Source organism: Diuraphis noxia, unplaced genomic scaffold (assembly GCF_037042655.1).
Source record: "Diuraphis noxia isolate RWA-SAM2 unplaced genomic scaffold, SU_Dnox_SAM2 contig0004, whole genome shotgun sequence".
Classification (NCBI taxonomy): Eukaryota; Metazoa; Arthropoda; class Insecta; order Hemiptera; family Aphididae; genus Diuraphis; species Diuraphis noxia.
Genome location: NW_028301714.1, coordinates 39,758,941 through 39,783,735, shown reverse-complemented (window position 1 = coordinate 39,783,735; position 24,795 = coordinate 39,758,941). Strand labels below are relative to the sequence as shown.

General features: G+C 27.5%; 2 protein-coding genes and 1 long non-coding RNA gene across 10 annotated transcripts in view; all 3 read left to right on the top strand.

Annotated features, from left to right (window-relative positions):
- Positions 1-534, top strand: part of LOC149056036 (uncharacterized) — a 32,698-nt gene extending 32,164 nt beyond the window's left edge. For both annotated transcript variants that reach the window (XR_016191519.1, XR_016191520.1), the window contains one exon: positions 432-534. This is a non-coding gene — a long non-coding RNA (uncharacterized LOC149056036). The remainder of the gene's footprint in view (positions 1-431) is intronic.
- A 791-nt stretch (positions 535-1,325) lies between these two features.
- On the top strand, positions 1,326-8,251 carry crim (QVR superfamily protein crim). The gene is made up of 4 exons (XM_015521073.2): positions 1,326-1,561; positions 2,367-2,504; positions 5,413-5,566; positions 5,624-8,251. Exons 1-4 carry the CDS (start codon positions 1,504-1,506, stop codon positions 5,757-5,759), a joined length of 486 nt encoding a protein of 161 aa, XP_015376559.1. The 5' UTR covers positions 1,326-1,503; the 3' UTR covers positions 5,760-8,251.
- Positions 8,252-8,884: 633 nt separating this feature from the next.
- Rbp (RIMS binding protein) overlaps positions 8,885-24,795 on the top strand; it is a 40,283-nt gene continuing 24,372 nt past the window's right edge. For 2 of the 7 annotated variants that reach the window (XM_015521074.2, XM_089225465.1), the window contains exon 1: positions 8,887-9,670. In XM_015521074.2, the coding sequence (XP_015376560.2) occupies positions 8,942-9,670 (729 nt within the window). In that variant the 5' untranslated portion in view covers positions 8,887-8,941. Of the gene's footprint in view, positions 9,671-24,795 lie in introns of all 7 variants that reach the window. The other 5 variants (XM_089225468.1, XM_015521076.2, XM_089225470.1 and 2 more) reach the window with 4 other exon arrangements.

Below are 24,795 nucleotides of genomic sequence, written 5' to 3'. Positions count from 1 at the left end.
CGCCAAGATTGAACTTTCTAAGTCATCTAGAACTGGGTTAGAGTTTTTATCTATAGGTCAATGGGTGAAAAAATTACGATTTTTGGACGTTAATATCTGAGTAACTATTTGAGATATTTTTATGAATTTTGTATCACATATATATCTCGCAGGTCTCAATATATGAGTCAAATTCAACATGTTTATGTGAAATAGTTTTTGAGTTATAAGGTGGTCGAAAGTGCTTCCAAATGGTTAGTATAATATTACATCTGGTGCTGCTCGGCGCTCGCCAGTTATATTAGCTTGACAAGCTACCGCGTTCTTGAAACAGTCGAAACTATATCTTATAACAATAAATTGACGGCTCATAACATTATCCAATAAACTATTTCTGTAGGTAGCAGGTAGCTATTATAAATCTATTTATATTTATGTTTTCTTTTTTCTAGAGACGGGGAGACGGATTGGCAATGATTTCCATTTATAGAAAAAATTTTCTCTTAGGTACCACAAGACATTTTGGATGAACTTTGTAGAAAAAATGACGATTAGATTTTGTAATTTACAATTATTAAATATACTTTGAAATTTAAAATACCTTTCGAAATATAATAAAACAACTATTTTTTATTCTTATAATAATTCCTTAAAACAATTTCTTTATACCAGAATCTACCTATATTATATTATGTCGGAATTATTGGACCCCTCCCCCCAGAAATAAAATTAGATAATACGCCACAGTTCGATAGATAACATTTATTATCTAGTTAGTATTAATTACTCAAAATCAAGTACAGATTACAATGTTAATGCAAGATACTCTTAAAGTCTTAATCCAAATACCACCACCAAGGATGTATTAATGATATGTAAAAAATAAAATTAATAAGTTAGATAAACTTCCCAATATCATTTCAATTAAATGACAGTATATTATAGGTACTCTAATGTGTAATCGCAATTGTATCTATTTCAAATAAGTATAATATAAGTAGGTACTAAGAACTTATAAGATAATACGATTATAATAAGATTAAAATATTGAATACAAACAATTAATCTAGCTTTTAGCTTTTAGCTTTTGATTATATGTATTAACAGTATTTATCATTAAAATTTGTCCACTAGAATAAATTATTAAATCAATCAATGAGTAATATAATATTGAACAAAAAATTAAAATTAAAATATAATTGAATTTGGCGGGCCATCGATCAACGTTAATGTAATTTGTGTTTTATTCCAAGTTAAACTATATAGGGTATTTTTGTTCCATGATACTGATATAAACTGTTTTTGTTTACTGTCTGGTTGATAGTATTTACTATTTAGATTCACTAATCATTAACAAAACAACTTGTAGGTTGTAGAATTGTAGATTAGCACTGTTATTAAGCAGTCAGTTAGACTTACTGTTGAAATATTATTTTAAATTGGTTATTTACCTTTGAACTGTTAATATTTTTTTAAAGATTAATAGTAAAATATATAATTTTGTATTATATCTTCATAATAAATATGACGAAATCGAAAACTTTTCTTTCATTAGTGATATTTTCTACATTATTCGTACATGGTGAGTGTTACACTACAGGGAGTGGCCCTATGGTATTTTCTGTTTTACTATTTTATATTGGATATTTAGATGTTTTAAATGTGAATGGTCTATGCAACAGCAGATTGACTAAGAGTTTCAGCCTCGGAAATTACTGTGTGACAGGTCCATCCAATATATTATAATTTATAATAATAATAATTTTGCGTAAAAAACCTTTGTTTATTTTAAGAATTGTCTTTTTTCATAATTTAAATTAAATATAATATAGTAATATACATTTTACATCATGTTAGTTTGTATTTAAATTTCATGACCACTCGCATTACCAATTAAATCTAGTTTTGCTATCAGGAACTTTGCTGAAATAAAAATTCAAAGCGTTTTTACTGCCTCAAAAAATGATGACAGTCACAAAACAATTGTTTTTAAAAAAAAACACTAGGTATAAAAAAAATGCATTCATTGATCTGCTCAGAATATAAAGTATTTATACAAATTTTGTAAAACTCTTGACGACTTAAAATAAAATATAAATTTACTTAATATACTAGGTACTATAATACTATACAGGTATGTATTAGTGCAGCCAAAATTAACAAACAATGTAGACACACAGTTAAATATCATATAATTTTTAAATTTTTAATTGAAGTAGGTACACCAGACCAGATTTTTAATACTTAATTTCCTGGTGTTTTGGTATGTCAATCTGCATTCTGCTGTTGGTTATATGTATTATGTTATATCAGTATAATAGTAGATAGTATAGATAGTAATCTGTGAAAGAGATAACTAAATTAATTTATTTTATGTTATTTTATAGCTCAATCATTATTATTATGCTACCAATGTGTTTCTACACATCCAGGCTGTGGGACACCATTTAAATGGATGTGGCATAAAACAATTTTTTGTCCCGAAGAAGATGATATATGCGTAAAAGTCATTGAAAGAGTCGGAGGTAATTATTTATACTATTTTATTAATATTTCATTAAAATTATTGACTTTTTATTTATTTATTTTAATATTAATTATCAAGTGAACATAAAAATATTTTCAACTTTTCTTGTCAATAAATTTGGAATTTTTATTTTTAAATGTGTTGCATTGAATAAGTTATTATGGTGAAGGTAAGTCCTGTTAAGATGATATTAGAATTTTCCGTTCCTCTCCTCGCTTTTTAGAGTAAAATCACCTACAACCAAAATTATGAAGTGCCTATAATATTTCTGTGGCTTAAAGTTTAGCATATCATTTAAGTATATTATTGATTATTTGACTTTATATTCTATTTGTAAAATAATTCGGCACTAGTCTAATGTACAATATACTGTATACTGTATGTTATACTAGTTTAAGCTAATTTACCAATTAATTCACAATAGTATTGAATTTTAAGATAAAATTATGTATATTTAAATATGTAGAAGTTTTATATTATTAAATTGGATTAACAAACATTTAGTCACATAATAGTCTAAATAATAATTTCTTTAGTTTAATCAACTATTGTTATTATTTTATTATTTTATAATTTTTATTTATATTTAAAAGACAATTTTATTCATACAATTCACAAACCATTGTGTACATGTTTTAAAATAAATATTTTTATTGGGAAATAATGAGTAATGTAATACAAGAATTTGTATATTTACGTATATAATAGTATACATGCATTAACCCTGCCTTACTAAACAAAAGTAATGTAATAAGCAATGATATTAGTTAAGAAAGAAATTCCATGTTTGTATTTTTCATGTTCAATGTACCTCTATTATTTGTTATTCTATTTGATTTAGAAATTTACTTCTCTTTAATAATATGTAGCGACCACTTTTATAGTTTTTTTTTGACGGGTCATGCAATACGTTAATAATAAAACTAGTATTTATCACTTTTATCATATTTTAATTTAAAAGCAAGTTATGAGTGTTTTAAAATCGTGAATTTTCTGTACAACTTAGATAATCATAACTCAAATTAAAATTAAAATATGATTAAAAGCCTATGAGGTTGACTAGATAATAATCTTACCTTTACATTTTATAAGAGATCAATTCACTTTAAATTTTAAACTAACAGAGCTAATTATGATCTGAGCGTAAAATTTGCTGTGTTACTCACTTGTAGACGGAAAATACATATGTGGGTATCACATTATCTTAAATAAAATTGTAATAATCATTATTCAATAATTACTCTTATTATAATGTATAACTCGAAAATTATAATATTTAAATTGTTTAAAGAGTTATTTTAGTTAAAGTAAATTTGTATTGATATACACTATTTACAATAATATTTATATTTATTGAAACTGGGATTATTTTTATATTATGTGTAACATGAATAATCAATAATTTTTTGTAACTTAAAATAATGATTACTTTTAAATAAGTTTATGTTATTTTATTGAGTCAAAATTATGATCAAACTATAATTTGTATAATGTATGTATCTACTAAAATAAATTCTTCTTCTTCTTCTTTGGTTTCGGCCATTCAAGACCATACCTCTAGATAAACATACTGCCACCTATCTCTATCCTATGCTACTTCCTGCCAATGACTCTCCGGCTCAACTGTTTCAGCGTCTCTTAACGCAATCCTCCCATTTTAAACGCGGTCTTCCAAGAAGTCTCCTCCCTACTGGGTTTTCCTCTATTACTCTTCTTATTAATGAGTCATGCTTCCTTCAGGCATGTCCTACCCAAACTACCCTTCTTTTTTAATCTCTTTCAGTATATCCGGTCGCTGAAAAAGGGATTGCAATTTATCATTGTGTAATTTCCTCCATTCATTTGTGAGAACATCAACGTATGCCCCATAAATTTGCCGAAGTATTTTTCTCTTAAACACTGCCATCCTCCATTCTTCAGTCTTTATCAGAGGCCATGGTTCTGCTCCATACAGGACAATTGGCCTTAACAAAGTTAAGTACATTCTAACTTTTAAGTTCTTAGAGATTGCTCTTGATCTAAAAATTTACTAAGTCCAAAGGAACATTTATTAGCTGATTGTAATCTCATTGAAATTTCTGTTTTTATGTTGTTATCTTGAGTTATAATTGGCCCTAAGTATTTGAATTGGCCCACTCTTTTAAATTTGTATTCTTCCACTTCAATGAATTCTTATTGTACCAGATTCCCATTTCTCTTACTGACCACCATGTATTCTGTTTTTTCTTCATTAATCCTAAGTCCTACTTTCACCGCAGCCTACTAAAATAACTAAACATAATAAATAATAATTACTAATATTATACTCCTATCTCATAAACTCTATTAACTATGTGTGGTAAACAGGAGGTGACTTGCTATCATGTATTGGATCAACCAATTTTTGTGCCAAGCTCTAATAAGACTGATGTGCTGTTGTATTAATAGCATTGCATGTAGATTATATAGCAATGTTTGGTTGCTAATAGTGTGTCAGGTATAGTGGTGCCAAACATGACGTATTTCAGGTAGTTCAATTTAACTCCGTTCAAAATTAGGTGGGTGGATAAAATAATGGAGTATATTTCTTAATCTTGCTGTTATAATTTTATTTAATTCAGGAATTTCATTAAATTGTGTATTTATAATTAGTTAAGCCTGTTTCAAAATCTTTTGAAGTGATGGGTGGGTGGTGGGTTAATCAAACTATTTAAACTGCCAGTTTCAATTTCATTCGGTGCCACTGATCAGACATCAAGAGTTTGTGTATGTATGCTGTATAAGTATTTAAAGGTCAAGTGTGGATCTAAAGGAGTGAACCAATTTTAATATTCATCCTCCTAAAATTTCACTGTTAAATGTTTATCAAACAATGTTTTTATAACCTTCAATTTTAATAATAATTATATTAATTTTAATTTGTTTAGCTGAGGAACGAATTACTCGTGATTGTTTGAGTTCATTAAAAGGTTTTCGCACAGATATTCCAGCTGACAAGTATGAGGGTTGCAGGAAAAGTTCTGTTGATGTTAAACTTGGCCACTATGTGAATAATTCAATACCTGAATTGGATATTAAAAGGTATATTTTTTAAATAAACATCAAGTTTTAAATTTTAATTATTTTCAATATTTACAGAAACTATTATGATTCAACAACCTGGTGCTTTTGTTATTTTGATCATTGGTGTAACTCAGCTAACATGTCTACATCTTCCAATTTGCTTATAGTGTTGATAAGTATATTTTTTTTTGTTCGCAATATTGATCAATGATTATTTTTGTATTAACATAAGTTAAATGTGAACGATTAATGTTCATTATTTTTAGTGAAGTATTAAAGATTGATTTAGGTTTTTGATTTTTTTTAGAAATATTCAATAATATTGTAAAATGAGTATACATTTATTTTAATATATATTTAATTATGATAACTAGAAGAACAATATTGTGATCACATTTTGTTGTTGAACAGCTTATATTAATCATAGCACATTTACTGAATAGTTTTATAATGATAAACCATTCATTAAGTTATTTATGTTAAAAGATATAACTTAAAACACCAAAAATTAAATATTCATATCCGTCCAAATGTGTCTTAATATATAACTTTGTTTTAATAATTTATTGATATAATATTTCTTAATGTGACTGTATTAAATTAGAACTTAGTTAAGGTTATTCCTTTAAATAACCAAATCCGTCCATTTTATACTATTTTTTTTATTAAAAATAAAAATCATCTATATATATATATATATTTTTTTTTTAATAAAGTGTTTTATATTGTTAAATAACAGTGTTAAAATATTTTGTTATTTATCGATCCAATCTATCTATGTTAAGAGGACGTAATATTCGCATATATTGTCTCTGTTAATTTTCAAAATTAAAAGTTTTTAGTTATTGTTACTGCAATATTCACATAGGCAGTTTAGAATTTAATAATATTAAAAACTCCATAACACCTCAATTACGATTACCATTAGAAAAAAAAAAATAATAATTTGAAAAAATATAATCTTAAATATCTAAAGGTAAAAATAGAATACATAATATTTCTGGATAAAATTCAAAATATTAATATTTAACAATTTTAATTAATTATATTAATATTCCTTATTATATACATTTATGTTTAGATCTATCAAACACAATTTCTGCCAATCATTAAAAAACTATTTAATATATATATATATACATAATTTTTTATTGAATTAAGGCTTCAACATTTGAGGTCATTAGCCTGGGTTTTTTAGTAGGTATATTACTGTGAGATAGCCCAAGGTAGAGTACAATTGGTTAGAACATGTGTATGTGTGGCAAGGATATTGATGGGTGGTTACCCATCTGGGAGCTAAAAATGCCAGACAGTGCATACACTCAGACACATACTTCATAGTAGCATGAACTATGAAGGCCATGCAAACCCACTTTATATATATTTTTTTTATTTTACCTTTAAATCATTTCTTCCAATTAAGAGGACATGATACCCGCATGTGTTGTCTTCGTAATACAAGTGCATAACATAGCAAAAACTATTATGTGTGGTAAAGAACTGAGAAGTCTATGGTTATAATTGAAACTAAATTTTCACCATGTAAAAAGGAGAATTTTAACTATGTCACAGCATTTTTATTTTTTTGAGAAGACTAATATATCAAAAGTTATTGAAATTTGGAAAACTTAAAATATCAGATGTTTTACAAATAAAAACTCTACAACACAGAAAATATTATCTTCTATATTGTGTTAACTTTTGGTGTTTTTACGAGGAGTACAGATTGAGTAGTTCTATCCCTACATACCGGGCTAAACAGTTTTTGCTATGTCACGCACTTGTATTACGAAGACAACACTATGAAGTGTGTGTCTGAGTGTACGCACTGTCTGGCATTTTTAGCTCCCAGATGGGTAACCACCCATCAATATCCTTGCCACACATACACATGTTCTAACCAATTGTACTCTACCTTGGGCTACCTCATAGTAATATACCTACTAAAAAACCCAGGCTAATGACCTCAAATGTTGAAGCCTTAATTCAATAAAAAATTATGTATATATATATATTAAATAGTTTTTTAATGATTGGCGAAATTGTGTTTGATAGATCTAAAGATAAATGTATATAATAAGGAATATTAATATATTTAATTAAAATTGTTAAATATTAATATTTTGAATTTTATCCAGAAATATTATGTATTCTATTTTTACCTTTAGGTATTTAAGATTATATTTTTTCAAATTATTTTTTTTTTTTTTCTAATGGTAATCGTAATTGAGGTGTTATGGAGTTTTTAATATTATTAAATTCTAAACTGCTTATGTGAATATTGCAGTAACAATAACTAAAAACTTTTAATTTTGAAAATTAACATTTTTAATTTTTCTAGTTGCTGTGATAATGCAGTTTTGTAAAGTATATTTCAGACCGCAGTTATTTTTCTTTTAATGTCGTAATTGTTTCACTATTTATTTTATAAATAAACATTTCAATGATTTTTTCATTAACTGTATCACATTTTTAAATAACAGGTGGAGAAAGCTTTGTTGTAGTGAGAAATTACAATTTTTTTTTAAATATTATAAGACTAATTAGGAATAAATTAATTAGGAATTATTATTAATGGATATCTATAACAATATCATGTGAATTATAAATACTTAATTCAGTAGACTGTAGTAAGAGCTTCATAGTTGTATAATAATATATTTTGTATACTTACTCAATTCAAAATAAAACATTTATTACACAGACCGGTTTTTGTCAGTACCTAGTAGTCGAGCAATTATGCTTGTCTATCTTCCTGACAATTCAATGTAGTGAAGCCACGTTCCTGCACACAAGTTGGCTGGTTACTACAATCTTATTTTGAACATAGTACTTATGTCAACCAACTCTCAAATACTTTGAAAAAAAAAACATTTATTTGTACGGGTATTAAGTAATAAAACATTGCAATATTATTACCATTTATCATTAATTTATGGTAGTTTAATGTTATCACTCTAAATTTTAAATTTAAATAACAAATGTTATTAAATGTTTTATTTTTTTCTTATTGTTGTAGGCATTTGACCTACTTACTTCTAAAAAAGCTATAATATTATAGTATATAAAATAAATTTTGAATATATTGGTCTCAAAGCGATAAACAGGGCCTCTAAAATATAGTGTATACATTAAAAACTGGTGTAATTGTGCGATTATTTATGTCCCCTCATCGCACATTTGTTTGCACAAATGTTCGCACGAATGCCTTATCCTCCTTATCCACCATACATACCACACATTTAAATTTAGTATGTGTGTGTTTGCGTGTGAACTTACTATGCGTTCGTGTTAATGAAAATAGGAATAGTTTTATATTATATCATTGATTGTGTTCATGATATAAGAAATTTAGTAATCGACAATGTGTTTGTATAATAGCATATATCTGCAATGGATACGACGGCCACTTGTAAGTATTATGTGACAAAGTTACTTGGTATTAGTCCACCGAAACCGAATTGTGTATACGATGTACGTTCAGGCAATGTCCGTAATAATCGTGAGCAAAAATCGTTGTTCCGCGTTTTCTACCGATCGAATGACCGACGTCGAAAACAACGTCATAAAGCTAATGTTCAAGAATCGTACGTTCCTTCTATGCATGCAGACGAAGTCGGTGCTAAAATAGGCGATGGTAGTGTACTGGAAGAGGACACAGTTGAAGATATTGAAAAAAAATTCCAAGGTTTTCGGAACGTATTTGAAAAATGTAAGGTAAAGAAAAAGAAACCACGTCTATTCAATGTCAGTTCAGGATTGCGATTCACGCTTGTTGCTAATTCCATGTTGATAGACAATCAAAAAAAAGCAAACGAAGCTGCAACTACAGTTATTAATTCTGAAAAAGATACCAATGAAGAAGACTTTGCTGGAGAGGAAGACAATAACGTAGATGATGAAAACATTGAAAACGATAATAATGAAAAAAGTTCTATTGCTGCTTGCAAAGATATAGAAACTGCGCAAAAAGAAGCAGTCGTTAATGATTTAAATGAAGATGCGTTTTCTGAGTCCAAATGTCCAAAAGATGTAGCAGATAAAGTGAATTCATGGATCGACAGTTCCGTCAAGCAGACAGATGTATATTCTGAAGAGGAAAGCTTATTTGTTGACGAAGAGGTAAGCTTTTATGATTTTAATAAACACCAAATGAAGCCAATTGAGCGAAACAATTTTTAAAAAAACCTAATATATCTCGGATAGCTAAAAAATAATTAGAATATTTTGATAATTTTTATAGTGTATAGGGTATAGCTGCAATTTCTAATACAAACATTCAGTAAAAATTAATTTTTTTAGAGTTGCACTAAAAAAATAAAATTTAATTTTTTTCGTAAGCAAGTTTGGCATAAAATCTAAGGTTTTCCTTAATGTTTGTTGTTTGTTTTCCTGACACTTTTGAAAACTATTGGGAAAATTTGAAACCGCTGAAACTACCAACTAGATTCATTTTCCTACCAGAAAAGATGCTGCTGAAAAAGTCTAAGTATCTGTTCTAAAAGGCACAAATAAAAAAATTAAAATAATATTTAAGTTTTAAGTTAAAATTTTGAAAAAATTGTCAAATTTCGAGGATAAAAGTTGTACTTTTGTCGAATATCTGATTTCATCAATTAAGATGGCAAAAAGTTGATATTTTTAGACAAAAAAAATATATATCATTCAGATAGCGCACGAATAAGACACGTTGTCGACATGATATTATGTGTACATGTATGGGAATGCGGAGTGTATTTTCTTCACACTACAGTCACGCACAGTGCACACTATAATATTACAGTATACATATAATGATTAGTTATTATTACGCATATATATTTATACGACACGCACACACATAAAGTAAAAATCTGGTATCGAACTCCTTTAAAACGATCGGAATTAAATCTTCTTAATATTATTTATTTGAATTTGAATAGGTAATACAAAACATAAATTTAGAAAAAAAACTTAACCTAAGTGTGGCAAATGATTTTTATTAATATTTTGTATACTAACTATTAGGTGTATTTATATATTTAAAATAATCTAAGCTACTTAGGGTCTAGGTAGTAGGTAATAGGTACCTTTACATTCTTTGGTACAATATCTCTACATTACTGAGAACAGTAAGTTATGAAAATACATCTGATAACAAAACATTGTAACACTTCTTCTTCTTCTTTTCTAAAATCAGCTTTGTCATAGTATTGTAAGTTGTAACACAGGATGTATTATAAAAAATTTGTGAGAGTCTATTATTCCTACACTACTGCAGTTGGGGTAAATCCCCTTGATACATTTATTGATATTGAACAGCGTTACAGCAATATGAAATTATACTTCGGGAAATAGTATTGCGTGTTTGAGTATGAGCATTTAAAATAATAATTGTTATAGAACGGGAATTGACTATAGTGTATTGCGGGTGATCATTATTGTAGTGTGTGTAGTGCGTGCAATATTGCTACAGGCGGAATATTATCGACCCACATGCCCACTCTTTCCGCAGTAAAATTGCAGAGAGGGGCGCTTGCGTTGTCTCAGAATGACTCGTCGAGACCAACTTACTGGCAACTGCAGACTGCAGACACCGCAATAGTGTGGCTTAAATTTTTCATTTTACTTTATTTTAATTGAAAGTGTGGGTCATGGTTTAAGATATCTTAAGTATATATTTTAAATCGTGGCGTTATACCTATAGCTGATTCGACTGCGATACGAGGTCGTGATCATGTCGACAATTCAACAACAAATAAAGTTGAGACGTTGATGGCGGAAAAAGCAATTTTATTCTTTTATATTCTTCTATTTATATTTCTTATTACGCAATTTTTTATGACAAAATTTGTAAAACCAAGCTCTTAAAAATTATTATGTTATTACTGTACATCTATGATTATAAATTAGTTTATTCTAAGTTACCTGTTGTTTCTCTGATTTGCTTTTAAAGATATCATCTATTACTATTAGGTACATAAAAATGTTGCCAAAGTATTTTTAATGTTTTGATTTACTGTGACAGCGACTTATGAGGCATATTTTATTACATTTTCAATCACCGCTAAACGCCAACTAAGGTTTTAGATTTAAATCCATAAAAGTATATTTATAAAAAACAATATATTTTTCGGTACCTAATTTATCGTTATCATTTTCAAATGTTTTACTTTTTAATAACACCGTGTGTTTTTAATTACCTGTTTCAATGTAGAATATTTTTTGGAGTAATTTCATACAAAAAAATCGTACTTTGACCGAGTAGTTTATAAGTTATAAACTTAAAACTTTTAATTATTTAAGGTTTTTATGTGTGAAATGGGGAGAAACAGAGTACCACGCAATATGTTGAGGTATACTTCTCGCTTATCTAAAATTTAAATACTTATAATTAACTTTCTGTCTAAGGCATTAATTACCTAATAAACTAACTGACCAAAATTTGATTTTTATAGATTGAAATATTCCAAATAATATGCTGCTTCGGAATATGAAATTAAAAACGTTGTCATTCAAAAACGTAAAACACTGAAAAATACAATAAAATAATAGTAAAAAATATTTTGACTTAAAATAATTATGTAAAAAATGTATCTTAAAAAAATAGTAGTTTTTTCTTAAATAATGACTTATAGAATGTCTTACGTTATAACTTAAAAGTAACTCCACGTTTTCAAAATATTGCTTTTTAAATGTAAAATAAGTGTTTTTGAGTTTAATGAGTAAATATAAAAACCAGTTATTCGAACATATATATTTCGTATAATATAATATTATTTTAAATTAATACTTAAGATACATGTTATATGTTGGAACAGATTTTAAAACTTCAGATATAAGTAAACACCAAAGTTTTGAATTTTGCAGAGTATAGAGTTATGATTTCGATACAGTAAAATTTTTTTCTAGACGTCACCTTTATACAAGAAGAACCAATAATTATATGCTGTCTGCAGATTCTAGAATTTAAATGTTATAAACTTATACTTTTAGGGCGGTCTCTACTCTCTGGTAGAAATACGGTCAAAATAGTTTAGGTTATGAAAGTTACTTTAGGTCATTGAATAAATTTCATAAACAACTTTACGAAATGATTGTGTAAAAAAAAAAACGTAAAAGAAAAAGACAATATTCACGCACAATCAATTTTCAATAAAATTAGTTTCGAATTTTTTTCAAGTCATTAAAAAATTCATAAACGTAGAAACTCAACATTTTCACCAAATATTTTAGATATTTTTGAGCTGTCATTGGGTGACTTGATTTTTTGAATTTATGTTTGATATTATGATTTATGATACAATTTTAAAAGTATAAAAGGTAGGTTTCTCAAAAATTGACTTGGAGATTAAAATAATATTACTTATAATATGGTCATAATATATGCATTTGAAGCTTACATTTTATCAAACTCATAAAAATCACGACTATTTGCAAATAATTTTGTTGTTAAAACTTATAACAAGTCAATAACATTTTTGTTTAAAAAGGTTTGATAATTTAATAAAAGATCTTGATAGTTATTTTTTATTAGAATTAATGCGTTAAGTGTATAGGACATTTTGAAGGAATTTGAGAATGAGGTGTCGGTTTGTCAGTTTGTCTAAATATTGACTCAAAACAATTTAATTTTTTTATTTTGAAAGTCTAATATTATAAGTCAAATGGTAATAAAATATAAAACTGACGTGTCTACCCTCAAAAATATTATTCTCAATAATTTTTGTAATAGGTGAATTAAATGCAATGTTTTTGACCAAAATACCGTAATTATAATCAATCTATTCTGTAATAATCTCAAAAACTGTATGTCATATTATTATTAGGTATTCATAAATGTTTTCGTAAATCTATAGTTATTAAGGCTTCCGATACGCCCTGGGTAGATAATTACCAGACCTTTAAATTTTATAATATAAATCAATAATTCACTCTAATTTTAAAAATATCAGAATAAAATGAATTATTGTGAACGTACAATTTGGTATATCTTACGTTTGTAAGACGGGACGGTTACAACATATGTGGGCGTGACGTCCTTTTATAAGACAATATTGAAAAGTATCTTTAGAATTATAAATGTTGACATATAATTTCCATACCCCGATATCAATCTCCAATGATTTTTATTATTTTTTTTTAATTCAAATTACACTGGTAGCTTTTTTTTTACTTACTCGGCAGTGACGACTGACCAGGTACACTCGAAACATATTATACAGCAGTGTGACTACTGACTTCTTTAGTTTTCAATATTATATTAATCATTTTAAATTATATGATTTTTTAAAAATAATATATGAGCTTTATTATGCTTTACTGGATATTATTTAAATAATTTATTATGTTCTCAACTTATTTATGTAATGTGGTACATATTTCACTTTGATATCTACCTTATTTGTAGTTAAAAATCGTCGGTAATAAGTATACTTATAGTGGGTAAATAAGTAGGTACCTATATTGAGTTATTAAATTTATCAAAACATTTTACCTACACCTTACACGACTACACTCAAATATACTATTTTAACCGCTCTTATCAAATAATATTAATATATTTTTATGGGAATATAATTCAGTTTTAAAAGACAACTCTTGGTAGATTTGGCCAGATTAATAGTAACTCGTAACAACAACTAACTCGCTTCTGTAGTAGGTACTTACGAGTGTATGAAGAAAAAAATACTTGACCTTAAATTTGTATAGTTCATTAATTATTACATCGTACCTACCTGATTTTAATTTTGTCTACTCTACCCACATCCTTCGTATCCCATCTAAATTCAAAACACATTATTGTTATTATATTAAAACAAATAAAATAATAATATATTTTTCGTATCAGAATCAGCCACACCTTTCTTACACACTCCTTTCTTATCAGTAAAGACCAACCTCCTATATACAACACATGCCAAACTTGAATCACCATAAGACATATTTTTGAAGAATGCCCAATATGGCAATACACGAGCCAACTCGCACACTTTTCAACCTCTCACCCAACATCAAAGAAGCCCTCAACTACGTAGAATCTACTTAAAAAATCATCCAATTCATCACCAAAGACAACCTTATCAATAAAATATAGTTTAAGCTCATATTCAATTGTAAACTTACTTAAATAACCTATAATTAATCAAATATTGTAATCTTTTTTTTTATTTTTTCCTATTTTTCTCAAAAAAAAAAAAAAATGTCGGCTAATAATCATAGCAGTTGAAGCCTGTAAACCTTTAAATAAAAAAAAATAATATATTTTGTATTTAACAGATTATAGTAGATATAGTGCGTGTATCGTATATGAATATTCGAGACACCTCAAAACTGGAAGCCCATGTGAATTGCACAGTGCACGTCCAACATTTCGGATAATTGCGTAACTGAGTGAATATACAAATATATGACGGAAAAAAGTGTGTTTTTAAAGATTTCATAGAACATTTTAGGATGCAATATATTCTAAGAATGGACAGATAGCTTAGTGTATAGAAACTAGAATATTAGGATTCGGTATTTTTTACTATTATAAACTAGGTTAGGTACTTAATATAATAATTTATACTTGAGGTAAAACTTTGCTATTTATAATTCCGACGTATAATTTTCGGTTGTTCCTTTATTTTTATTATCTACTTATAATAAGTAATATATCATAATATTACGTGACTGTGATTTAAATCATTTTTAGGGACATAGATTACTTTGAATATCATTTATAAAATATTTCTTTCTAACCCATACTCCTACGCCTTAATTGTTAAAAAGTCAACACTATTATAGTTAATAATAGGTAAGTACACAAGAAAATATTGCGAGAACAAATTTTGTACTTTTGTTTAAAAATAAATATACTAATATTTTGCTAATAATTCTCCCCTGATCAGTATGATGTTGATAGCCAATAGCACTGTCATTTTTTCGCGCCTTGGCTAGCTTTAATACCTCACATTATATTTTAAGCACAGGTAATTCTCAGTTAATTAATTGTAAAATTAGATATATATGCATTATTAAAATTCATTTTGTTGTATCTTACTTTTAATTATTATATGATTGCTAATTTGCATTACTTTGTTTATATTGTTCCATAAGCCGTTTGGCGTTTATTCTAATAAATAAAATAAAATTAGGTATCTACATTTTTATTTCATTTTGAAAACTAATTATTAGAAGCTTTAAATTTCTGCAAATTAATGTAAATTAAAAGTAATTAAAGAAAGTATTCGCATTTTAAATATGTTGACTCTTTTTTATTTAGTTACATTTGAAATGTTTTTATTTTTTATAAAAAAAGTACTATTATATTTTTTACATATTATAAGATGGTAAAACTTGGTAAAATTATAACTTGGTAAAAAAAAATCTTAAAAATGTAGAACAATAAGAGTGTACTTATATGTTGTTCATTTTAAATTGCATGAGTATCTTTGTAGCAAACATTGTTATTAGTTTTTTATTATATTTTTTAACTACGTTTATGTAATTTGAGAACGTGGACACTCGGTTTCATTATATATTCGGTACCTATGTATACCTACATACCTATGATCTCCCTTTCAACGGTCAGTTCATCCGTCAGTGATAGCGCTATCTGTGCGTATCGCTTTTGACGACTCGGTTTAATAGTGGCGAGTGATGACGCCAGCGATGATGGTGACGGGAATAGTGGCAGAGGTGGAACATAGCTAGAAAATCGATTTCGCCCCCGCCCATGCACGGGAATAGCGCGCGCTGCGAAAAACCATCTACACTGTTTTCACAGCGCGCGCCACCACATTATCATACGTATATGCGACCTTATACCGCGCGCAACCCAACTATACGGACCAATGACAGCGGGGTGTTTCCCCGAAAAGTCTCTCCGTGCCCAGTGTCATAAAGCTCACCGAGTAGCAACAAGCCCAGTTCTGTAGTTGTAATTACCATTATTTTTAAATTTATTTTAAGTAAAATATATTTTCAAAGTCAGTTTCCTAATATCTACGTTTATTTTTTTATTATTAAAATCTAAGTTTTTCCATTAAACGTGCAGTGCAATTGTTCAACAAACGACAGTCGTCGTCGCCGCTGCCGCCGCCGCCACCCTGCAACTGGGTGATAGTACTATCCAGTCGTCATTATTGTACGCTGACAACAATCGCTAACTTAAATAATCAGTATGTTTTTAATACCTCACTATTAAAATAGTAAAAAATATTTTCCCTACTATATTAATTTGCTCTTTAATTTTAACCCCGTCCGTCGATAAGCGTAGATTAATAGTTAATGAAACGTATAATATATTGTTTTTCATGTGGTTTCATTATAGGCCATCGCGTATAGAGTTAAAGGAAATACTCGTATAAGTCGTGCGATAGTATGGCACGGGCACACTATTGATTGCTGCCACTAGCTCCCCATTACTCGTACTTCACCATAACACTATGCCTGGTAGACAACGTTGTGTGTGCGTGTGTGTGCAATAGCTATAAGCCTATAACTGTAGCGTTTATTACACGGTAAAACGTGCTGGTTTACCCCCCTCCCCCCAAATATTTTTTTTAGGATTGTGTCTGCCCACCCACTTTACGTGCCAATCATTCACGAGCGTTTTACCTTTGTAGCTATGTAGTGTTGCGAGATTCGTGACTCGTGTGCAAAGAGATCAGATGGGCTTGATGAAAATAAATACAATTTTTACACATTTGTCATTTGTGTAGTTTTACTAAAGTATTGGTACAGTTGTACTCTTGGGTGAAAAGTATGAGTGCTTATTGCGGTTAATATTTTGGTAAATGTAATTTGCAATATTAATTATAGGTACCTGCATATTTTTATTATTATCTGTGTTCTAATAATAAGTTTTTAAAAAACACAAGTGTCAATGGTTTGTTCAATGTGCAGGTAACGGTTCTGCAATTTTTTAAGCTATTAAAAAAAGTATTCGAATGATTTTAAATGAAAATGTCTTCTTTTCTTCAGACATAGCGAGAGATATGAGGTATAACGCCTTAAATACACAATCCACGTTTGCTAACCAATCCTAAAATGTCAACGAGCTATAGTTATTTATATATAATCATAGCAAACTTTAATTTTAAAATGTTCAGTCAAATAGATAACTATACGTCGAGGAAGGTAGCTAGTTCATTAAATAAGTACTTATCTATGTCTTATTCGTTATAATAATTGTATGAAAATATATTTTATAATAATTAACTAACCTATTGAATATTGATTTAATTTGATATAAATAGTTTATTTTATTTATATGCATTTTCAGTTTAGAGATCTTAAATTTTTAAGGTTACCCCTTAGCTTTTTAAACTTTAAATGCTTAAAAATTTAATTCAAAATGTCCAATCTAGATTGAATATTTGATATATCACAAATACATCAAGATTATTAGAAAAGTATACATATTGCTTTACATTATGAAAGTAAAGATATAGGTTGGTATTTTACAAATCATAAGTTAATAGAACTATTGAGAGTTCATATTATGAGGGAGAAAAAAATAAGGACAGATTTCAATACAGAGTTTATAATCAGAATTACAGATATCTTAAAAGGAAGTAGGAAGTATGAAATAATTCAAAATTCTGAAATACTCTTAGTGCTTATAACATACTTAATACATGGTATTTAAAAAAAACATATTTTATTATAATATGAATATCTATATGTAGAATTCATATTTTGCTTACAATATATATATATTGTGCTAATTTCATTATATTTAAAAATATGTGATGTAAAGAACTTTTGAGTTGACAAATGCTAGATTATCTAACACAGAGAATTATTCCAGTTTTTTCAATGTTTATTTAAAAAGAATCCTGTTAAACTTAACAGTTATAAAACAAACTAATTTATTTAATTCATAAAAAAACTGACGTAATACACTACCTATAATAAAAATATTTGAAAATTTTTTAATTCTTATTACCCCTAAGAAAATAAGCGTGCTTTTAAATAATTTAATTTAAATAACTATTGTTGCTAATAAAGTAACCTATGCAAATGTTTATTATTACACAAACGAATAATTAAGGAATAATTGTATTTTTATTTATTTTATAATCTTAAGATTGGTTTATTGGTACATCAGATAAGTCCCTTAAATTGCTTAAAAGTTGATATTTAGTTGTTGATTGTAATACGTTACGGTACTTAAATCATAAAACGGATATTATTAATATCAATGAAGTAAGGACGAAATTATTCAAACATTACATTTTCTTGAAATATTAAATGAATATAATGATAAAATATTTTTAAATTAAATTTTTCTCGAGTTATTCGTTTAATACTTTAATAGTAATTAATATTTTAAAATTACCATGTAAAGATTATCATGTAGCATAAATTGTTATGAATCATCTATTTTATATTTTTCGGATTCGTTTGTATAATTTTTAATGTTTTTATATTTTTATAATTTCACTTTATAACGTTTTACTATATTTTCAAGTCTCAGGTATTAAAATTGAAAATTCTAAGACATTTTAACAACAAAATAATTACAAAATCGTCGAGATTTTAATGCATTTCGTCAAAATTTGAACTTCAAAAGCGCTTTCAAAAAACAAATGAATGGATTAAAAAAAATAAATACATTCATCGTTCCGCTGTAAATCTAAAAAATTAAAAAGGTGAAAATTTAAAATATCTCGTAATATTTCAAAATGAGCCAAAATATATCAATTAAATAATTTTTCATGTTAAGAAATTTTATATAAATGTTTGGGTGAAAATTGTATGTCTCTATGGTTATTTTTTTTTTTGAATTACCTACAACAAAAATAAAAATCAATTTCGTTGACTATATGGGCATTTTGTATATATTCCAGTGTTTTTGTAATATTCTTTCCTCCATATTTATTTTAAAAACTATCGGGAAAATGTTTACTTTTGACCACCCAAAGTTCAAACTTGATTCAATTTTCTACCATAAAAACCATCTATATATTGCAGATTGAAGCATTTATTTCTGACATAAAAAGTGTTTTTACAGCTATAAAAAAAACACATATTGTAAATCCAATACATTCATTGCTCGGTTCGCAATCTAAAAATTAATATAATATGTTGGAACTTTATAATATCTGAGTTCTTCATATTTTTTCGTGCATATTATGTTTCAATTATCATTTTTAATTATACCTACGAAAACAAAATAAATTATAATAATGGTTATCCATACGACTATACATATATTTTAAAATACCTAAATAAGATATTTTCTAATATGTAAATGTGAAATTGAGTTTTGTTGACTTGTTGTTAGCAACAGCTAATCTTCAAAACTACTGGGCCGATTTCAATAAAAGTTTTATTAATATATTCGTTAGAAACTCAAGAAGTCGGGAAGTGTCTTAGTATAAGCTATACAGACTTTTTTCTTTGGTGTTCAACCCCTTAAGGTGGTTCAAACGAGCATTTTACCAATACAAAAATTTAATTTTCTCATATTTTTGGTTGCCAAAAAATAAACGGATGAAAAAACATAAGTATTTATTACTTATTAGCAGGCCCGAATTGAACCGGCGAGCTACCGAGAAAATATCGGTGGGCCGCGTAAAAATTTATATTAACTATATTATCTATCTTATATTTTGCATTTTTTTTATAATGTACCTTAATTATACTAAATAACTTAATGTAATGTACCTATTGAATAGGTAATTTGTAAATGTGCTTTAGAGAAACAATTATTATTTAAAGCACATATACTAAAAGTAAAAAGATTGATCATAAAAAAATGTTTTTCGAATGGGCCGATACTTTGTTGAGGGCCGGTAGAAATTTAAAATCTCGGTGGGCTGAAAAGTCTATCCGGCGCTGCTTATTAGTTATTATAAGCATTAAAAATTTAGTTATCACGGGAAATAACGCCCTTAGAAAGTATTATTATATTCGTTTATTATTCTCATGTTTAATTTAAATGGCTTTTTAAACTATTGTTCGTCATAACAACGTTGTTCGGGTAGGCTCTAGAAATTAGAACCAGTTATCAAATCGTTATGCTGTTTTTTTTTATACATTTTTAGATCAAACTACTGAAAAGGTTGAATAAATCTAACTCCCATTCTGCAAAATCGTGTGTGTAAATTAAAATACAGAAATTACACCTTCCTTTGGGTTTTTTATAGTGACTTTTTATAAAAACACCGATTTAACGATGTACCATGTTAAAAATGTGTGCCATTTACATTTGTTGTTCATTTTCAAGTGTTGAGGTACACCTAAATTGATTTTCTCATCATGAAGTTACTAAACTTCAACTGAAATACACCAAATATTGTGCCGTTATATTATCTAATTTTCCGTTGCCAGATTTCTCACATCGGTCATATTTATACACAAAGCGTGGTATCTACACTGATACCGATGACAACGACATGCCCGTGAACTGTAGTACTGTACACTTGAAATAAATACATGTTGGCCGTACCTTATAATAATTGTTAATTTTTTACGGGGGAAATTGGGTAATACAGACAATATCTATTCATAGATATACGGTTATAAGTCACAAGTTATTTTGTCGTATGTATTCTGTACCGGCAACATTGTGATTGCATTTTTTGTAGATGCGCTCTACCTGGAATCAGTCCAAATGCATTAATAAACTATTAATATTTTTATAACACCTGCATATACTTTACAATATTATATTACATTACGTTAAACAATTTTTCAACTATATACGTAATTGAAATACCTTCAACTAGTGGCGTACATTTTTGTGAGAGGAGGAGTAGTTTTGAGTATTCAATCAACACCCCTTGGGCTTTTACTACTTGTATAGATGTATAAAAATTAATAATATTTAAAATATATTTCAATATACATAAACATAAACATAACATATCATTTTTATGTATAGCCACTTCCATTGAAAATATCTGTGTACGCCATTGCTGCCTCGTCTGCCGATTCCTGAAGTATAAATCTCATTAATTAAGAGGACGCATCACCTGCATATGTTGTCTTCGTCTTACAAACGCGTAACATACCAAACTTTATGCTCAGCAGATCACGTTAAGCTCCGTTAGTTTAAAATTTAGAGTAAATTGACCCCTTAAAAAAAATTAAAGTTAACATTATTATCGATGGCCTCTCGTATAGGCTATTTATTATATTTTTATTTTAAAGTGAGTTATGAGTATTTTAAAATTGTAAATTGTTTGTATATCTTAAAATACTCATAATCAGGGCTAGGATTTGTATGCAACAGCTTGATTTTTGCTACTTCTGATTATTGATTTTGTCAGTAATGAACACGAATCACCTCATGATGAGATAAATGGTGGTGTTTTTATTTTGCATGTTTTTGCATATTTTGGATAAAATGCATATATTGAATAAAATGAATATTATTGCATATTTTGATTATAAGAATGCGAAAAATTCATGTTTTATAGTATTTTTAGTAATTAATATTCATAATTTAATATTAATATTATTTCGTATTCAATTCTAGCTCTGCTGATTAAAGTATAAAACTTGGTTTTTTTTGTCAAACACAAGTTTTTTTTTTTATAAATACTATTTAATACTAATTCTATGGTACAATAGGTATGCGATTAAAGATTGAATAGTTTAACGGAGAAAGATAAACACAATTAATAAAAGTATGTCGGTCAATATAAAATCTAAGATAGAAATTAAAATGCATATTTTACAACTTTTTATTGCATACAAATCCTAGCCCTGCTCATAACTTACTTTAAAATAAAAATATAATAAAAAGCCTACGAGATGCCTTCGATAATTACGTTACCTTTATTTTTTGTAAGAGGTCAATTTACTCTAAATTTTAAACTAACGGAGCTAAACGTTATCTGCTGAGCATAAAATTTGGTATATTACGCACTTGCAAGACGGAGACAACATATGCGGGTGTAGCGTCCTCTTAACAATAAAAACAGTAATATATGATTTAATAGTTGTACGCACGTACATGATACCAAAGATTAAATATACTAGTACCTACGTCCTACTTACAATATTATATTGCTGTCATAAATTAAAGAAATATTTCCAAATTTTTTTATTGAGAAATCATCAAAAATATATTCTTGGTTAAAAAAAAACTTACATCATGTTCTACAAAACGGCATTGGACATTTTATTGTTTTTTTGCTAAATTCTCTACACCACATTCAAATGAAATATGAAATTCATTAACTCACTAAAATATGATAAATTATAATAATACGAATTCAATTTTATATACAAAATTGTTATCAATATGATTATAAATTGTTGTCAACTGCATCGCCATGGAAGAGCACATAATAATAATACTATACATGCAACCGTAGCAGGCAAAAATCGCATTCTGCGGTAGAGCGTAAAGACAAGATCGCAGTTATGAGTTGTAGTCAAAAATCAAAATCGATTTAACTTAAGAAATGCACGGATGAAATGAGATGAACCCACTATATTTATACCCAAGTTTTATTTCACATTTCCCTGGACAATTCTAGTTGTATCCAACGTCATTTTGGCTAACCCTAGTGTAAATAAAATTATTTAATTTCACCTATCTATACAATTTTTTTTAACATTAAATATCAATAACTATAGAACGATGTAACACTGTATAAATATAACTGAATGTAGTATAGTGGTTATCGTCACTAATGTGTGCTGCGGTCAATGATCGTTCGGAGATGCTGGTTCCCAGATGGGTGATCACTGAACATTCATTTTTTTGGAGACAAATCCTTGCCCTGCATAAAAACACGCGTTCCAACTGTACCAATCGTACTACCCCTCCATCCACAAACACTCAAAAAATAAGTCATGTTATTAAGGTTAAAAAGAAACACTATCTAAATATATTTGTAGGTATATTACGAATATTTTAAAAATCTTCATAATGCTGATGGTTGAAACTTGAAATGTTTCCAAAAATAATTATAAATTTACTATTAATTATCCAAGTATGTTAGAAAGATTAAGATTTTTTTTAAACAAGATTTCATACATTAATTAATTTAATAATAACCAAACAGTAATTAAAATAGTACGTTTTATAATAACCATTTATCTAAAGTAAAGGTTAGGTTATTCCTAATCTAATCCATACTTAACTATTAAAGTTCAGATTACGAATAACATTTGATATGCTGAAGTTTATTGAAGTTAAATTAATTAAAACTGAAATTAAATTTTAAAAGTAATTATTATAACTATTTGTCATACACAAATACACCATTAATATAAATAGTTCATCATATATTAGATTTTAAGTAAAACTAAACGTATCAATTTGACAACCGCGATGTACATATATGATTTATTATTTTAGATTTTGAGTGAAGCAATGAATGTATTTATTTTACAGCGATGTGTGTGCGAAAATTTGTGAATTATACATGACATTTTTAATATTTTTAGTTCTTACCAAGGATTTGAAAATTTAAAACAAGAATTCTCTTAATTAGTTTATACTTATACTAATTATTTACTATTATTACAACCTATACGCAATGGCATTTTCAAAATAATTAGATTAGTTTTTAGGGTATTTATACTATATTACTAATATGAATATTAAATATAAAATAAAATATATTTATAGTATTATACGCTGACAGACAGTTTGCTAACCAATCTTTTACGTACCTATGCAATAATTTATCATCGAATTCAAATTTAACCATATAAATGTATAATATAGTGACTTACATAATGATGAGGTGCACTAGACTTCTACTATAAAACAGAACGATTATACTTACTCCCCCTTTTTTTCTATGAGCCATATATTATAAAATTATTTTTAAAAGTTGAACTCCACTTTCAGTGAAAGTGTAGAAAAGTATTATTCTTTTAATCTAGAAAACTCTCATTGTATTAAAAACTCATGTTTATCTAAAACACTGAAGTATCAATTCCTAAGTTATCGCCAGCATTATAATTTACCTAACCTTACTCAGTAGCAGTTTAATAAAAGTGAGATGTATTATGTATTTTTACATTTTAATTGGAAGTTAATTCATTTACTGTCTTTAATCATCTGATAGACAATGGAACGCATTGTGCACTCCCAAAAATATAAATGGGTCGGGCGACATATGGATTAAATGTGGACATTCTATTGTATGCGTGTGCAGTGAATATATACATCTTGCAACCCTTTAAATCAATAATATATTATTTTGAAAACACAGTTATCGTTTGGGACTATCGCTACCTTTTTTAGATGTACTTGACTACACAATTTCTATAGAACCGAATTTTATGATTGAAAACTATTTATA